At 34.4% G+C, this 15,279-nt stretch overlaps 1 protein-coding gene across 12 annotated transcripts in view; it reads left to right on the top strand.

The window, feature by feature from the left end:
* Positions 1–412: 412 nt before the first annotated feature.
* The window catches only part of LOC131038926 (lysine-specific demethylase JMJ27), a 78,781-nt gene continuing 63,914 nt past the window's right edge, over positions 413–15,279 (top strand). For 3 of the 12 annotated variants that reach the window (XR_009104557.2, XR_009104556.2, XM_057971517.2), the window contains exons 1-11: positions 500–1,834; positions 3,055–3,090; positions 4,749–4,885; positions 5,295–5,400; positions 5,477–5,609; positions 5,690–5,750; positions 5,931–6,684; positions 12,327–12,656; positions 13,291–13,881; positions 13,995–14,067; positions 14,179–14,264. Coding sequence is in view for 9 of the 12 variants with exons in the window: in XM_057971517.2 (XP_057827500.2) it covers positions 914–1,834; positions 3,055–3,090; positions 4,749–4,885; positions 5,295–5,400; positions 5,477–5,609; positions 5,690–5,750; positions 5,931–6,684; positions 12,327–12,656; positions 13,291–13,881; positions 13,995–14,067; positions 14,179–14,264 (3,228 nt within the window). In the remaining 3 variants the exon portion in view is untranslated. Of the gene's footprint in view, positions 1,835–3,054; positions 3,091–4,748; positions 4,886–5,294; positions 5,401–5,476; positions 5,610–5,689; positions 5,751–5,930; positions 6,685–12,326; positions 12,657–13,290; positions 13,882–13,994; positions 14,068–14,178; positions 14,265–15,279 lie in introns of all 12 variants that reach the window. The other 9 variants (XM_057971523.2, XM_057971525.2, XM_057971519.2 and 6 more) reach the window with 8 other exon arrangements.

Here is a 15,279-nt window from a genome sequence, read left to right as displayed (position 1 = left end):
TGTCTCCATTAGAGGGGAGAAAAGCAGTTACCACGAAATATTAGAATTAGAATCTAGTCTTGCAATTCAGAACACCATATTAAAATGTAATAATTATATCTGCGGACAAATAGGATTTAAGCATGTTACACGAACAATTACCATCCTTCCTTTATTTGCATGTCCACGTATTATGACTTGAGATCATATCTATTAGGTTTGCACTCAAAATTGGAAAAAAGGAAGAAAACTGTCCTTTCTTACTTCCATGCCCACGTATTATGACTGCAGATTTATCTCTTAGATTTGCACACAATATTGTAAAAAGGCAAAGGCAAAAGCAAAAGAAAACATAATATTGGAAAAAGGCAAAAGCAAAAGAAAACAAAAAACTATGTTTAAACACGGTTAAGTCAATGAGACGCTGCACGCCTGCCTTGTTTCCGAGTAAGTAGCTAGAGACAGGAAGAATATTGGGGACAAGTATAACGGCACACAAACCATCGTACCCAAGGAAATTAAAATCAGAAGGTGCAGCGCCGCTGGTTTGATAATCAATATAATTAGCCCACTATTATTAATATTATTATTTTATCATATTCAATATTTTAATTTGAAAACGAGTTGGAAAAAATAGCGGGACTGGCTATCTATATATGTCCTCCGCGCTCGGGGCTTATCGTTTAATCTTCCGCTTTGAAAACAATGGTGGAGAAGACTATTTTTTTATCGAATTTTCTCTTGATATCGAACGACAGGTCAGAGTTCACAGTATTTCGTTTAGATCTTAATCGTCGTAAAATTATGTGGCAGGATTGTGTGATGTAAGAGGAGAAAGAGTTTTTGATTAGAGTAGAATTTAGAGCGTTAATTGGTAGGGAACGATTGGAGGAGGTTTTGGTGCTGTAGAAGGGGAGGAAAATTAGGTCTAGAGATGGAGATGGTTGTGGCGAAGGGAAGAGAAATTATTGCCGGGGTGGAGGCGGCTGTGAAGGAGGTCGTAGCGGACGAGAAGCGGTGCAAGAGATCTGATGGTAAGCAGTGGAGATGCAGCGGCCAAGCTATGGATGGAAAAACCCTCTGCGAGAAACATCATTTACAGGCCAAGCTGCGAGCCGCGAAAAACCCTAATAACCCTAACCCTAACCCTAACGAAGCGAAAATTCAGAGGAAATTGAAGTCAAATGCCGATGGAGGGGGCTTGAAGAAAATTGAGGCAAATGTCGATGGAGGAGGCTTGAAGAAAATTGATTCAATTGTTGATGGAGGAAGCTTGAAGAAAATTAAGAGTAATGTTGATGGAAGAAGCTTGAAGAAATTAAAGCCCAATGACGATAGTGGAAGGCTGAAGAAATTAAAGGCAAACGATGATGGGGGAGCGTTGAAGAAATTTAAGCCGAATGACGATGCAGGAGGCTTCAGGAAATTGAAACCTCATGACAATGGAGAAGGCTACAAGAAATTTAAGTCTTATGACGTTGGAGAAGGCATAAAAAAATTTGAGCATGATTATGATGGAGACGGCGTCAAGAACTTCGAGCATAATGACAACGGAAAATGGATCAAAAAACTTGACCCAAGTGATGATGAAGGAAGTGCAAATAAAAGAGTCGCAGATGATCATTATCTGTTTTATAATTCTGAGCCTTTGAAGAAGAAGATGAAGAAGGAAAGGGCAGAGGAATACGCATTCCCTCAGGACAGTGAGAGGAAGATGTTGGCAAGCCATGAGCCTCTCAAAAGGAAGAGGGGTCGGCCCTCTTTTAAGGACAAGAATCAAGATTGGAGGAACAATGTTGATGAAGATCCGGCTCTTTCTGCAATGCTCAAGTCGGCAAAGGATTCTCTCAGTAGAGTGAGTTTTAAATTTCTCAAAATCGGCCGCTCTTTCTTGTTTTGTCTTGATATTCTCATTTCAACACGAATATTGAGCTTCCAAAGTTTAAATCTTCCGCGATGAATTCTCTCAGTTAGACGAGTTATGGTTTTCTTTAAACTGGATGCTTTTCTTGCTTTGTCTTTGCTCTTATGTTAACAAGAATATTGAGCTTCCAAAGTTCAAATCTTCTGCGGTGAATTCTGTCATTTAGGTGAGCTTTTTATTTCTTAAAAACAAGGAGCTTTATATTTCTTGAAAACAAGTGTTCTCCAATTTTAACGTTAACAAGAAAATTGAGCCTCCAAAATTTGAACCTCGAGCAATGTGTTCTCTCAGTAATGGGGGATTTCGATTTCTTTAATCCTGTTGTTTCTTTTGCTTTTATGCTAACAAGAAAATTGATTTTCCAAAATTAATTTATTAGCAATAAGTCTTCTCAGTAAGGCAAGTTTTCACAGTAAGTTTTCTTCTCTTGCTTCTTATGTTTGTATGTTAATCAGAAAATTGAGATTTCATAGTTCAAAGTTTTAAGGATTAAGGTGGATTTTTTAGGTTTTGTAAAACAATGCTCCCTGTTAACAAGAAATTGAACATCAAAATGTAAAAATTTAAGGAAATTATTATGTTCAGTAAAACTGTGCAATTATATGTTGTTCCGTTCCTATTGTTTTTATGCCAAAAGAGAATTGAACTTAATTCGATTTCTTTCGTACAATGTTAAGATTGGTACAGAAGTTGTGTCAGGTGACCTCTAGCGTTTCTCAGGACCTTTCCTTTTTGTTTTGCCTTCGTTTTCCATTTCATATTTTCAAGTGAGCTGCAATATTGTAAATCTTCATGATATTTTATAAAATAAGGAAAAGTTTAGAATTAGTGAAATCTAGCCTTTTCTGTTTTGCTCTTATTTTATATGCCAGCAAGAACCGTGAGCTTTTTTAATCATGATAAAATATGTTGTGCCTAAGAAATGGTTCAATGAGTAAGCAATTCTTTATGTAAGCCCACTTTTTTCTTTTGCTTTTGTTTATGTGATGGAAAAGAACAAGTAAATTGAACTGCCAAGGTTAAAATTTCTTAAATTTTTTCAACATAACATGAATTTTATTATTTGTTAAACTTTGTACCTTTTTTCTGCCCTTATTCTTATGTCGACCAGAAGATTGAATTCTGATCTTTGTAACATTTGTTATTTGTAGGAAATGGCCCATTCAGAAAAGAATTTTCAAAGCAAGGTCAGTTTTGGGTTTCTTAGAATTCTGACATTCTGCTTTTCCCTTGATCTTTTGTCAATGAGATATTGAACACTAATAGTGAAAATTTTAAGGAAATTCTTATTTTCACTAAAACCCTGCACATCTGTTGTTTCACTTGTTTTTAAGTAAAAAGAGAATTTAATTGGACAATATCTATCTGCTTATGCAATGTTTAAATTAACACTTAATTTAATTGGACAATATCTATCTGCTTATGCAATGTTTAAATTAACACTTAATTCTCTCAGTGAGGTGAGTATTAAGCTTCTTAAACCCTGCCCCTTTCTTTTGGCTGTTTTTTTCATGTCAATTTTTCAATTGAGCCACAATATTAAAAATTTTCTAAATGTCTTCTGAAGTAAGGTGAAATTAAGGTAGGTAAAACATTTTCTCTCTGAATTGACCTTATTTTATAAGTTGATGGATGCCTAATAAATATTTTGATTGCTAAAAAGTATCTGTGTAACATAAGTTTTCTTATTTCTCTTATGTCTCTGCCCTTCTGCTTTGCCCTTGTTCTTACATTAACATGTAAATAGAAGCACAAAATTTAAATATTCAAGACATTTTTGAAGCACAATAAGTTTTAGGTTTTATAAGACCTTACCTGATTGGATTGCTGGTTTTTTATGTGAACGAAATTTGCACTACAAAACTTTAACTCTTGAAGATATCTTCAATGTAAGGTTTTTAAAGCACTGACCTTGTTTATATTATAGTGAGGCTATTGAACTGCAATGGTTTATATCCCCAAATTGTTTCTAAACAAACTGAATTTTCTTTTTCTCTAAATTGTCTTCTATTGTTTTGCCCTAGTTGTTAAGTTGAAAAAAAAACTGAAATCCAATCTTGCTCAATTTTATTAGATTTGAGAGGCCTTTCAATTGGCAAGGAATTCCTTGAGTAAGGTGAATTAAAAGTCTCTTAAAACTGTGCCCTTCTGTTTATCCCTTTTTGTCACATATAATTTTAACAAGAGAATTGAACTGCATAAGTTTAAGTTTAGTTAAATTGTATGTTAAAATCCCGCCTTTCTGTTTTTGCCCCTTGTTTTTATGTTAGGTAGAAAATTGAGTTGACTAGTTAACATAAAAACTCAATATTTTAATGTGTAAGGAGTGTTGGATGCAAATATTTACCAATGAGAAAAAGAGTATCCGTGTCAAACTATATGTTTGCTCTTATGCTTTGTTGCCACGGGAATGCATTGTTTGTTTTCCTTGTGATATTGTGGGAAAGCTTAGAAAAGTATATCTAGATGGTAATCGTTCAAACTATTGCGTAGAAAATTTTAGAATTTCCTCTCATTCTTTTTCCTTAATATTTTGTACGTTTTCATAAATAAAATAGAGATATTTAATGAGATAAAACACTGGAATGTACATATGGTCTGTTGCTTATTTGTCCATTTAAAGATCTAAGTTCAAGTGAGCCACTTTTTTTGTATGCTTAAATGGATTTAGAGATATTAGGGCCATTAACTAAAGATCACTACAGCAGCTGCAGCTTGTTATTTTTTTTGGTTTAGATTTGTATACATGAATATTGAATTTACTAGTCTGACATTGTCTATTGTTTCTTTTATTTCCTCTAATTGATCTTAAATGTTGAAAGCTTACATTGAATTTTGATCGCAGGATTTGTCTATAACAAATGGAGATTCTATCAGGAACAGCCGGATGTGTCACCAATGTCAGAGGAATGACAAGGAGGGAGTTGTTTTCTGTTCCAAATGCAACAGAAAGCGTTATTGCTTTCCTTGTATTGAAAGATGGTATGAAGGATATTTCTTCAATTTAACATAGGAGGAAGGGGATAATTGTCCTCTGCATGATATTACAGTCTTTGTTTTGAAAATGTTTCAGAGATTTTGGCATTATTATACTAACTGAAGTTTTACAAGTTTGTAGTGTTATCCAAGGCATTGCCACTAAATAATTTGTTTGTCAAACTATTTGAGTAAATAACATTGGTTAGAAGAATGTGTGACGAATCTTGTTATTCAAATTTTCACTGTTCTAAAGAAAAATGAGTGAAAATGCTTGAATGACAAGTTTTGCCTGCTAAATTTTGCTGCCTACTCAAGTTCGTACATGTTTGATATGTAAATGCTGAAGGGGGATATGTTCATTCTTTGTTCTTGTTTTAACTAATCTTATTTGTATATGTAATTGGAAATATAGGTATCCAGAGCAGTCTAGAAAGGATATTGAGGAGGCTTGCCCTGTTTGCAGAGGAAATTGTAATTGTAAAGCATGCCTGCGTGAAGATGGCCGTGTGAAGTTAATGGTTGGTGTTATTTTGACTCTGAACATAATTAATGCAGACATGTGTTATCAAACTGACTTGGGTTATTTCAATGCAGCTCCCACAAAGGGAAACAAATGACTCTGAAAAATTGGTTTGTCTGAGGTATATGCTATCTATGGTTTATCCTGTACTGAAGCATATTCGCACTGAGCAGTCTTTGGAACAGGAGATGGAGGCCAAAATTAGAGGTACATAAACTATTGTGCAGAAAATGTAATGCCACTTTCTTATATTTAATAATTTTAATGGATCTTACACTCCTGACCAGGGGTAGAAGCAGTGACTGATGTTCAAAGGGCAAAACTGAATCCAGATGAGCGGTTGTATTGGTATGAATGTCCAGAAGACTGATATTTATATTTTCAATAAAAATGTGGATTGCATGTGTTTTTGTTTCGATTTTGACACATTATTTCTTTTTATTTGTGACATCTTCTTTCTATGATTTTCTTTACGACACAAGCCTTCAATTGGTTTATAAGTTATTTTCCATTCAACTTTTCATACAGTGATAACTGCAGTACATCTATTGTTGATTACCATAGAAGTTGCCCAGAGTGTTCATATGACCTCTGTCTCACCTGTTGTCGTGAACTTCGGGAAGGGTGCCAGCCTGGAGGAGATGAAGCAGAATCAGCTCAGCAGCAGTGTAAGGAGAGAGCTTATGCTCAAGTTAGGGGTGCTCTTGGTGCTGGTTGGGAGAGCCAATCCCATGCCTTGGCTAATAGTATTGAGAACAACTTTTGCCCATTACCTGATTGGAGAGCAAACGGTGATGGTAGCATACCGTGCCCTCCTGTGGAACGAGGGGGCTGTGGAAATCAAGTGCTAGAATTAAAACGTATTTTCAAGTCGAACTGGGTTGTAAAACTTGAGCAGAATGCTGAGAGAGAGGGCAATATATATAAAGATCAAGAGGTATTAGAAGATTCAAAAACCTGTTCTTTATGTCTTCAATATGATTGTCACAGAATGGAAGGGCTTCCCAACAACATGTTACGTCGAGCAGCTTTCAGAGAAGGTACAAATGATAATTTTTTGTACTGTCCAACTGCACATGATACAGATGATGGAAGTTTTAAGCACTTTCAGAAGCACTGGCTCAAGGGGGAACCTGTAATATTTCGGAATGTTCTTGAAGATACATCAGGTTTGAGTTGGGAACCGATGGTTATGTGGCGGGCTGTTCGGGAGACTACCAAAGGCAAATTCAAAGAAGAGACAAAAACAGTCAAAGCTCTTGACTGCTTTGATTGGAATGAGGTAATGCTTTTTTATTAAGCGTGCGACTTTGATATTTGAATTGTAATGAGATGTTTCTTTCTTTCATAGAGTGTCTTTTGTCTTGCTTATGGAGCACCCAGCTATGTCATTCATTGATATCCTAAAATTGCAGTTATTAAAGAGGTTTTAATACATGCATGTACCAGGTGATGTTTATTTGATCGTTTATTTGATCATATTTACATATGACCAAGACCACCTACTCAAACTTGGCAATATTTGAGCTTTGAGAAGTTGTAAGAACTGAATATGTAAAACTCTTTGGCCAAGATTACTTTATATTTACCTTTTGAGAACAACCAGAAAACTCTTTATTGTTTGTATCTGCCCATTCTTTCCTTAAATTTGATATCAGTATTATCCTTAAAATTTCTGTTGTAGGTGATTTGGTTGACCATAGGTTCTCTGGCATTTAAATTAGAATAAGTATACTGTATAAGAGTGAAAAAGTCCTCAGCTGTAGAATTTTTTCACATATGTTGGTACTTACAAGTGCCCAGAAAAAACTGAGTGGTAATTTACAAGTGCCCAGAAAATGTAACTGAAAGTTTGTGATTTCAATCACTTGCCCCATACTCGTCCATTATGGGTTGGCTGAACCAGATGATTTAGAACTGCCAAATTCTATTAGAAAGCAAGAATTTAAGACCTTCCGTGTGACAAACATGTATTGCAAATCTTGCAATCATTATAATCTGGAAAGTCTCTTCTCGAAGATGTTTGTCAAAGAATTATGATGTTTTGGGCTGTGACCACATATTTTGTTTGAGTCATAATGGGGATGACATTGAGAGTGCTGCACTTTATGGCCCAAGGAACAATCAAAGCACCACTGTTGCCATCACATTCTGATTGAATTTAGTGACAGTTCTTATCCAAAGCTCCATGTTTGGATCAATATGTTGTAAATACTTTAGTGGAATTGTTTCTAGCTGGAAACTCTTTCTTTAGTTGGTGTAAATCTGTAGGCAATAAAAAAATAAAAGCAGAAGAAATAGTAGGCCATAGAGTGTTATAAAAATCTAAATATTAGAAAACGGAGATAATAAAAGTTTGAAGCTTAAAGTTGATTTTCTTGCTCATTCTTGTAATGTTTTTTACTTTATTGATTTTAATTGCTTAGTGATATCAAATACCAAATGTGAGTAATTTATAATGTCAAAAGGAGATTGCTACTGACTGATCAGATGGTTACATAAATTTGTATGTGAGGGCATGTTCCGTGTATTGTTTTTATATATTTAAGTAATCATTGTCAGTTTCTGGACAATGGCCCTCTTGGCTGCTGCTCTTGCTCATGATGTTGGACAATTACAAAAGTAGAAATCTCTCCTTTCTCTCAACAAACAAGGAAGGAAAGAGCCAGGCCAGAACTGAACTTCAACCATTCTCGATATAAGAACTAAAATTATGGAAAATTTTCACTAAAACCTTATTTCATTGACCAAAGGCAACCCATTTTCCAGCAAACTTATAAAAGCATGACCTTCAACATGGTTACATTCACCTTAATATTCTGGATTAAAACCAAACACGAGCCATTCTTGTTTGCATAACTGAGGTTATTTTAAATTCTCACTATATTTTGACTAGACTGTTAAAGAGTGCCCAGTTTCTATCAACATATCTGGGACAAACATCATATACCTGTACTCACAATAGCACTCTGGCTGTCATCGGAGATGCTTAGTTTTTCTTTTACATTGATATTGGTATGTATAGACATGTCCTCAAATATGTGCTATAAAATTGCAATCATCTTTCCTTCCAAATATCAAGCTAACTCACAAAGTGCAGAAAACAAATCTGTTAATGCATTAGTAGTTTCTGCAAGATAAGACTCTCCTAACCTGTTATTCTCCATTGTTCTGTTTTGGTTATTCATCTATGCTATTAGATTATCTGATTTCTGTTTTCCGAACTGAATATGTTTATCAGATTATAACATTAATCATGATTGTGATATTGACATTCGATAAAGATGGATTAGATCGACGACTTGCTTAACATAGTTAAGCGTCGATCTAATGCTATCGGGCTAGTAACCCGATAGCATATTAATGTCGATTCATTTATGGATTGGCATTAATATGCTATCGGGGTATTAACCCGATAGCATATGTAATGCTATTGTTATCGAGTTTAGTTCATAAACATTTTCGGGCCATTAACAAAGCATCATAACTAAACACCGCTTCAACCGAGTGTTTAAGTATTAATGTTAGTTACCAAACGTAACATAGATCAGGATGTGCAATATGAAAAGGCACCGATCAATAGGTGCCTTGATCGGTCATGTCTAAATGACATGACAGGTCAAGACATCTATTGACCGGTCCTCTAAACATATAAAGCCCGACATGAATCATTTGGAGAAGATATAGAAAACATAAATGATCTCTCTCCTTCAGCCTGCAAACGAAACAATAAGAATATTAGACAATATAATCATATAATATTCTCACATATATAATAAGTTCTTTTATTGCGATTGAATATAACTTTACAAAATCTACAAGCTGAGCTATTTAAAGTTTTTTCAACCTCTTAAAATATAGAGGTAACAACATTTTAAAAACTAAAGTAAGGACGAAAACCTAAAAAGCTAATATTGTAGCATCCTTCAAAAGCACAGGAGTTGTCATGGCATCTATCAGTATTTAATATGAAGAAACTACCATTGCTACTTGATGTCCACCGCTTACATATTTAGCAATTGTGTCTTAACAATGTTTAGAACCTTGGTCTTTAACCCAGTATAATTATCAGTGTTTTGTAAGACAGCTTCAGTACACTATTAGCACTGTATTGAACATTTGGAAACAAATGAGAATACAAACAAACTGGCTATCTTTTATCACATTCAAAAAGACATCATCCTTTACTTAAACAGCTTGGATCCGATGAAGAGCCACTTGATTACTACTCAATTTTCTTGTCTTTGGCATTGACATGGAAATTAAACCCAAGGTTTTGGTTACCATGACCTTGATTGTACTGTTTTATTTATTCTGTGTGAAATATTTGTCATATGTTAACAATAACTTTCTATCTTATAAATAAGCTATATAGGTGACTTGGATGGTTGAGGAGGTTATCTATTAAGGGTACTTGCCATCCTTTTCTTATTTGTTAATGTGCTGATATTGACTTTTGTTTCAGTTTTTGCATCTCTGGAAGCAGGGAATATTGTTAACTTGGTCAGAATATAAATAGTGGCCAGAAGATGCTGAAAGGCATAATGAGATAATGGTAATTTGACCATTTATAAAAGAGTCTTCGTAACATGCTGAAAGCTATACTTATGAGGTGATATTGTTAATTTGGCCAAAAATAAACAGTGTACATAACATGCAGAAAATTTTGTCAAAGCAAACTTACTCTTGAGGATGTTTTCTCGCCCTTTCTCTTTGAATCTTTTATTTATTTGGGTATTGTTATCGGGTCTATTTTTTGCTCACTTAGCTTTTGAAATTTAAATTAATCCAGGGTTTGTTCTGTTGATGACCAAAACGATAGCATCCAATCCCCAGATCTGAGAGTTGGAAACGTTTTTTACATCACGTAGAAGAAGAAAGCTCTTCCAGATTCTGTGTTCATTTGCTGAGTGCCTTGTTGGTGCTAAGAGAAGTGGCTAGTTTGGTCATTACGTTTTGATGAATTAATCAGCTGTTTCAAGTCACATATGCATCTTGTAATGAAGCACTATTAACTTAAATGATTATTTTTATTCTGAATGTAAACTAGAGAAGCAATTGATCTTGATGTCAATGACTTTCTCTAGGAATGCATAATTATCTTATTTACAGAGTCTAGTTCTTTTGCAGGGTAATAAGTTCTTTTGCTTTAGGTCAAAGTTTGATTTCCAAAAAATGTTCAGAGTTTTCCCAGACTGCAGGCTCTGCCTAAGATATTCCATTTTTCTTTATCATGTTTAAATTGAGATGGTCGATTTGGGAAATAAGGAACAATTATTGATGTTGGCTGTTGATTACCGAGTAAAAAAGAGACATTTGGTTATATAAAGATTTTTTTTAATTATAGTATCTATGACAGATCAAAGTAGATTGAATAGGACTCAATGCTATAGGAGGTTATAATAGCTAGTTGGGAGTGCTAAAATAAAGCATCTACAGGGAGGAAGCAAAATAACCTTATAAGATGGGTAAATCAATATCAGGTGAGATTTATTTGTCAGAATGTACCAAACACAATTAAAATCAGTCCCGAGAAAGGATTTCTCCTTGTAGAAATAACAGCTTTCATAGCTAAGAGAAGGTGGGTGATAGAGATCAGTGAACTTGTTTGTATCAGAGTCAGGAACAAGTGTCTTGGTCCTTGCTGATGGCAATTTAGAGTCTGGTGGTGTCCTTGGTACAATTTGGGAAAAGAGGGTTCTGAATGAATTGATGATGCCACAGTTTGAGTCATATCTCTTACAGTAATTCACTGTTATTAAAAGCAACAACCTATTATATCTTTTAATTGTTTAATAATAAATATGCCATAAATATTCTTTTAAAGTTTTACTGTTTTATTTTAGATATTTATATTTTGATGTACCTCAGCAATTTTTGATTTTGGTAAGAGTTGATATCTTCTACTCACTGGGCATAAGGTCATTCCCAATTTATTTATTAATTGCAAGGAATATGCAATCAAGGATTTGATGCCAGAGTTTGAGTCATATCTCTTAGTCCTAAGTCACCAGGTTCGAATTCGAATTCGAAGTTCGACAACTTTGAAATTCGAATGAAGTTCGATGAGGGAAAAATTTGAAATGTATAAAATTCGAATTAAGTTCGCCATATGTATAAATATGCCAGATATATTCTATAAAACAACCAATCTTTCATATGGGGGATGGTTCCATATGAATAGCTAATAAGGTTTATTGTAAGTAACATCTTTATCTCATCTTATGAGAATAACAGAATCACCAAATACTGGAATACCTCACTGATTGGGTAATCAATTATCATCTTCAGCATTTTTTTCTCATCCTAATTGAGGGTTCTAACAGACATAAATATCCTGAAGAAAGAACGGGTTAATGGGTTTTAATCAAAGAAAAGAAGATGTGTTTAAAAAATATTAACAGAAGAAGAAGGCCAAAAATTTATTTAAAAAAAAAAATAATTTTTTTTTTTTTTCGAAGTTCGGCGAATTTCAACGATTTTTTTTTTTTTTTTGAAGTTCGACGAATTTCGAACTTCAAGGATGAAATTCGGCCGAACCTGGTGACTTCAGTAATTCACTGGTAATAAAATCAACAACCTATTGTATCTTTTAATTGTTCAAAAATAAATATGCCATAAACATTCTTTTAAAGTTTTATTTTAGAGATTTAACTTTTGATGCACCTCAACAGTTTTGATTTTGGTAAGTGTTGATGTCTTCTACTCACTGGGCATAAGGTCAATCCCAATTTATTTATTAATTGCAAGGAATATGCAGTTAAGGATTTGGCTTTCCACTAGGTTGAAGGTTCCATATTTAGTGGAGGTGGAAGTTTATAATAACTTTCAAATATACATATTACTTGTAGTTGTATTGACCTTTGTGCTCTTTCTGATTACAATAATGGCCTGTGAAGTTTAATTTTGTGTTTTGTATTGCAGGTTGAGATCAACATTCATCAGTTTTTCAAAGGATACTTGGAAGGCCGTATGCATAGAAATGGCTGGCCTGAGATGTTGAAGCTAAAAGACTGGCCACCATCAAATTTATTTGAAGAGCGCTTACCTCGACATGGAGCTGAGTTCATTAGTGCATTGCCAATTCATGAGTATACCCATCCTAAGTGGGGCTTGTTAAATATTGCTACCAAACTTCCTGATACTTGCTTGAAGCCCGACTTAGGTCCGAAAACATACATTGCATATGGGACGTGTGATGAACTTGGCAGAGGCGATTCAGTAACTAAGTTGCACTGTGATATGTCTGATGCGGTAGGATACACAACTTTAAAATGGTTGAAATTGCTGAACTGTGCTAGATCTTTTTCTAATTTAATAACTCCTTGAAATTTAAGCAAATTGCTTTGAGGCTGTTGCAATTTATTTTCTTTTATGTGTTGTTGTTTGTTCTGGCATGTACTTGCCTTCTTACTTCTGACTTGAGAGCTCTTTATGCCTTACCTGGGAAAGGGATTCAGAACCTTGTTTTGGTTTTCTGTCGATCATTAGTCTAGACAGGCTAATGATGATTCCAAAGCTTACTTTAAACTTTTTATAAATAGAAAGTTAATACTATACGTAGGTCTGCAATTGGTAATGGAATACTGTCTAGGGATTGGGGCTAAGTGCTGAATATCTTACGATCTGAAAGCTTCATGAGTGAAATGTGTTCTTTTATTGCTATTATTTGTAGCAAAATTCTGTACTATTTGTCAGAGATGCCACTACTTTTGTATCAATTGTTTATTAGGTACATATTTCTCAGCTTGCATGATAGGTCTTTACTGAGTTTGATTTTATCGTAGTAGTTAGTACCTTTTAATAATCTATCTATATTGTTGCTTCACTGCCATTATTGCCATTTATTGTGTTTAGATTTATTTCTTTTTTCCAATTAATGTTTCAGGTAAATGTTCTAACACACACAGGCAACGTGAAGTTCCCACGTTGGCAACAAGATAAGATAGAAAAAATGAGGAAGAAGTTCAAGGCACAGGATTTAAAAGAACTACATGGACACTCAGACGGGGGCAGAAATGGAATTAGTGAAAAGGGTCAGGATAAACCAGTGAATTCAGAGCCAAAAACAAGTGAACTTACTGGATCCAAGGTTGCTGATGAAAAAAGACCTTGCTCATCTCCCCATGAGGATGGAACACCTTGCTCTTCTTCCCCAGATGAATTGAATTCTGATGAAAATGAGGCCAATGCAACTGGAGGTTTAGTTGAGTACTTGGAGGCACAGGATCTAAATATAGTTGAAAACAAGATTTCTTGCCTGGGCGAGAAGAGGACTGATGAAAGCATAGCAACAGAAGTTTATAGTGCTTGCGAAAAGAAAAAAGAAGTGTTTGCAAGTAAAGAAAACAATTCAGAATTTGAATATGGTGGGGCTTTGTGGGACATCTTCCGCAGGGAGGATGTGCCAAAGCTACAAGCTTATTTGCGGAAACACTGGAAAGAGTTTAGGCATCTCAATAGTGCCCCAGTAAATTCTGTAAGAGTTATTTCTCATGTTAAAATTATTTTTTAATAGAAGTATTTAATTGCAGAAATGTCATGTATGGCATGTTGTTTTTGAAATTTTAGAAGAATATATATGTGCTACAGGTTGTACATCCCATTCATGATCAGACACTCTTCTTGAACGAAGATCATAAAAAGAAGCTGAAGGAGGAGTTTCGTAAGTAGTGTTTCAGGCTTTGTGTGGTGCTGCTTTTTGGCTAGGCATGATCGGGCACATATTTTTGCTCCTAACTGTTCTTTCTGTTTGATTAATCTGTTTGCCTTACAGAAGTTGAGCCATGGACATTTGAGCAGCATCTTGGTGAAGCAGTATTTATTCCAGCAGGATGCCCTCATCAAGTTAGAAATCGCAAGGTGATATATTGATATTGAATTATTTTTGATATTTTCTTCCTTTTTTCCTCTTAATGTAATGAGGTTATTAAGAGTTTCAAGTTCAGAGTTGCAATAAATTCTCCAGTGTTTTGCAAAAAATTTCCTCCGATATTTCAAGACCATCGAAGATTCAAAAAGTTGGCCTTTGGTTTAAATATTAAATTTTTTCTTGAAAATAGTAGCATATTTGTTTATAAGGTCTAAAAGCATGGTTAACTAGCTCAGAAACATCAAATCTAGTTCTGCGATTTGCCGATAGGTACCATTCCTAATGTTTGAGCAGCCACATGTTTGGCTTTAGAATAAGAGAGAAGGATGTCAAAAGTTAAAACATTGGTCCTCCTTGATGACTTGACATTCAAAATCACAATTAGATGTATATTTCTTTGGCTTTCATTTATATACCAAGTGTGCTTTAAGTGCTTTTGGAAACAATTCTTAGTGCTATTGCAAGACTTTTTAAATATTCAAAAGATTGAACCTGTTTATGAAAATAATAATGTTTACGTGGAGACACGGTAGCTTACTTGTTTGTAAGGTTTAAAAGTGTAGTTCAGTTCTAATGATTTGCCAATAGGTGCTATTCTCAATTTTCGTGCAACCATATGCTTGGCTTTAGAATGAGAAGTTTGCAAAAATGGTTACCCTCCACTATGACTCATAATTCAAAATTGCAAATATATATTTACATAGATTGACAAATTTATGTGTTTAATTGTAGTAATTTCCTTACTTATTTATGCATTTAATTTTATTGATATTCATACTTATAGTACTTATATATTCAGTTTAAAAGCATGGTTAACGAGCTCAGAACCATCAAATTCAGTTCTGTGATTTGCTGATAGGCATCGCTTTTAATAATCTTGCATCCACATGTTTGGCTTTACAATGAGAAAGAAGGATGCAATAACATTGCTTCTTCACAATGATTTAACATTCAAATTCATAATTAGATGTATATTTATTGAGCCTTCATAAATAATAATTTTTG

The sequence above is a fragment of the Cryptomeria japonica genome, chromosome 3 (assembly GCF_030272615.1).
Source record: "Cryptomeria japonica chromosome 3, Sugi_1.0, whole genome shotgun sequence".
NCBI classification, from domain to species: Eukaryota; Viridiplantae; Streptophyta; class Pinopsida; order Cupressales; family Cupressaceae; genus Cryptomeria; species Cryptomeria japonica.
Note: the sequence above shows the minus strand (reverse complement) of the source record. Positions and strands in the feature narration are given on the sequence as shown.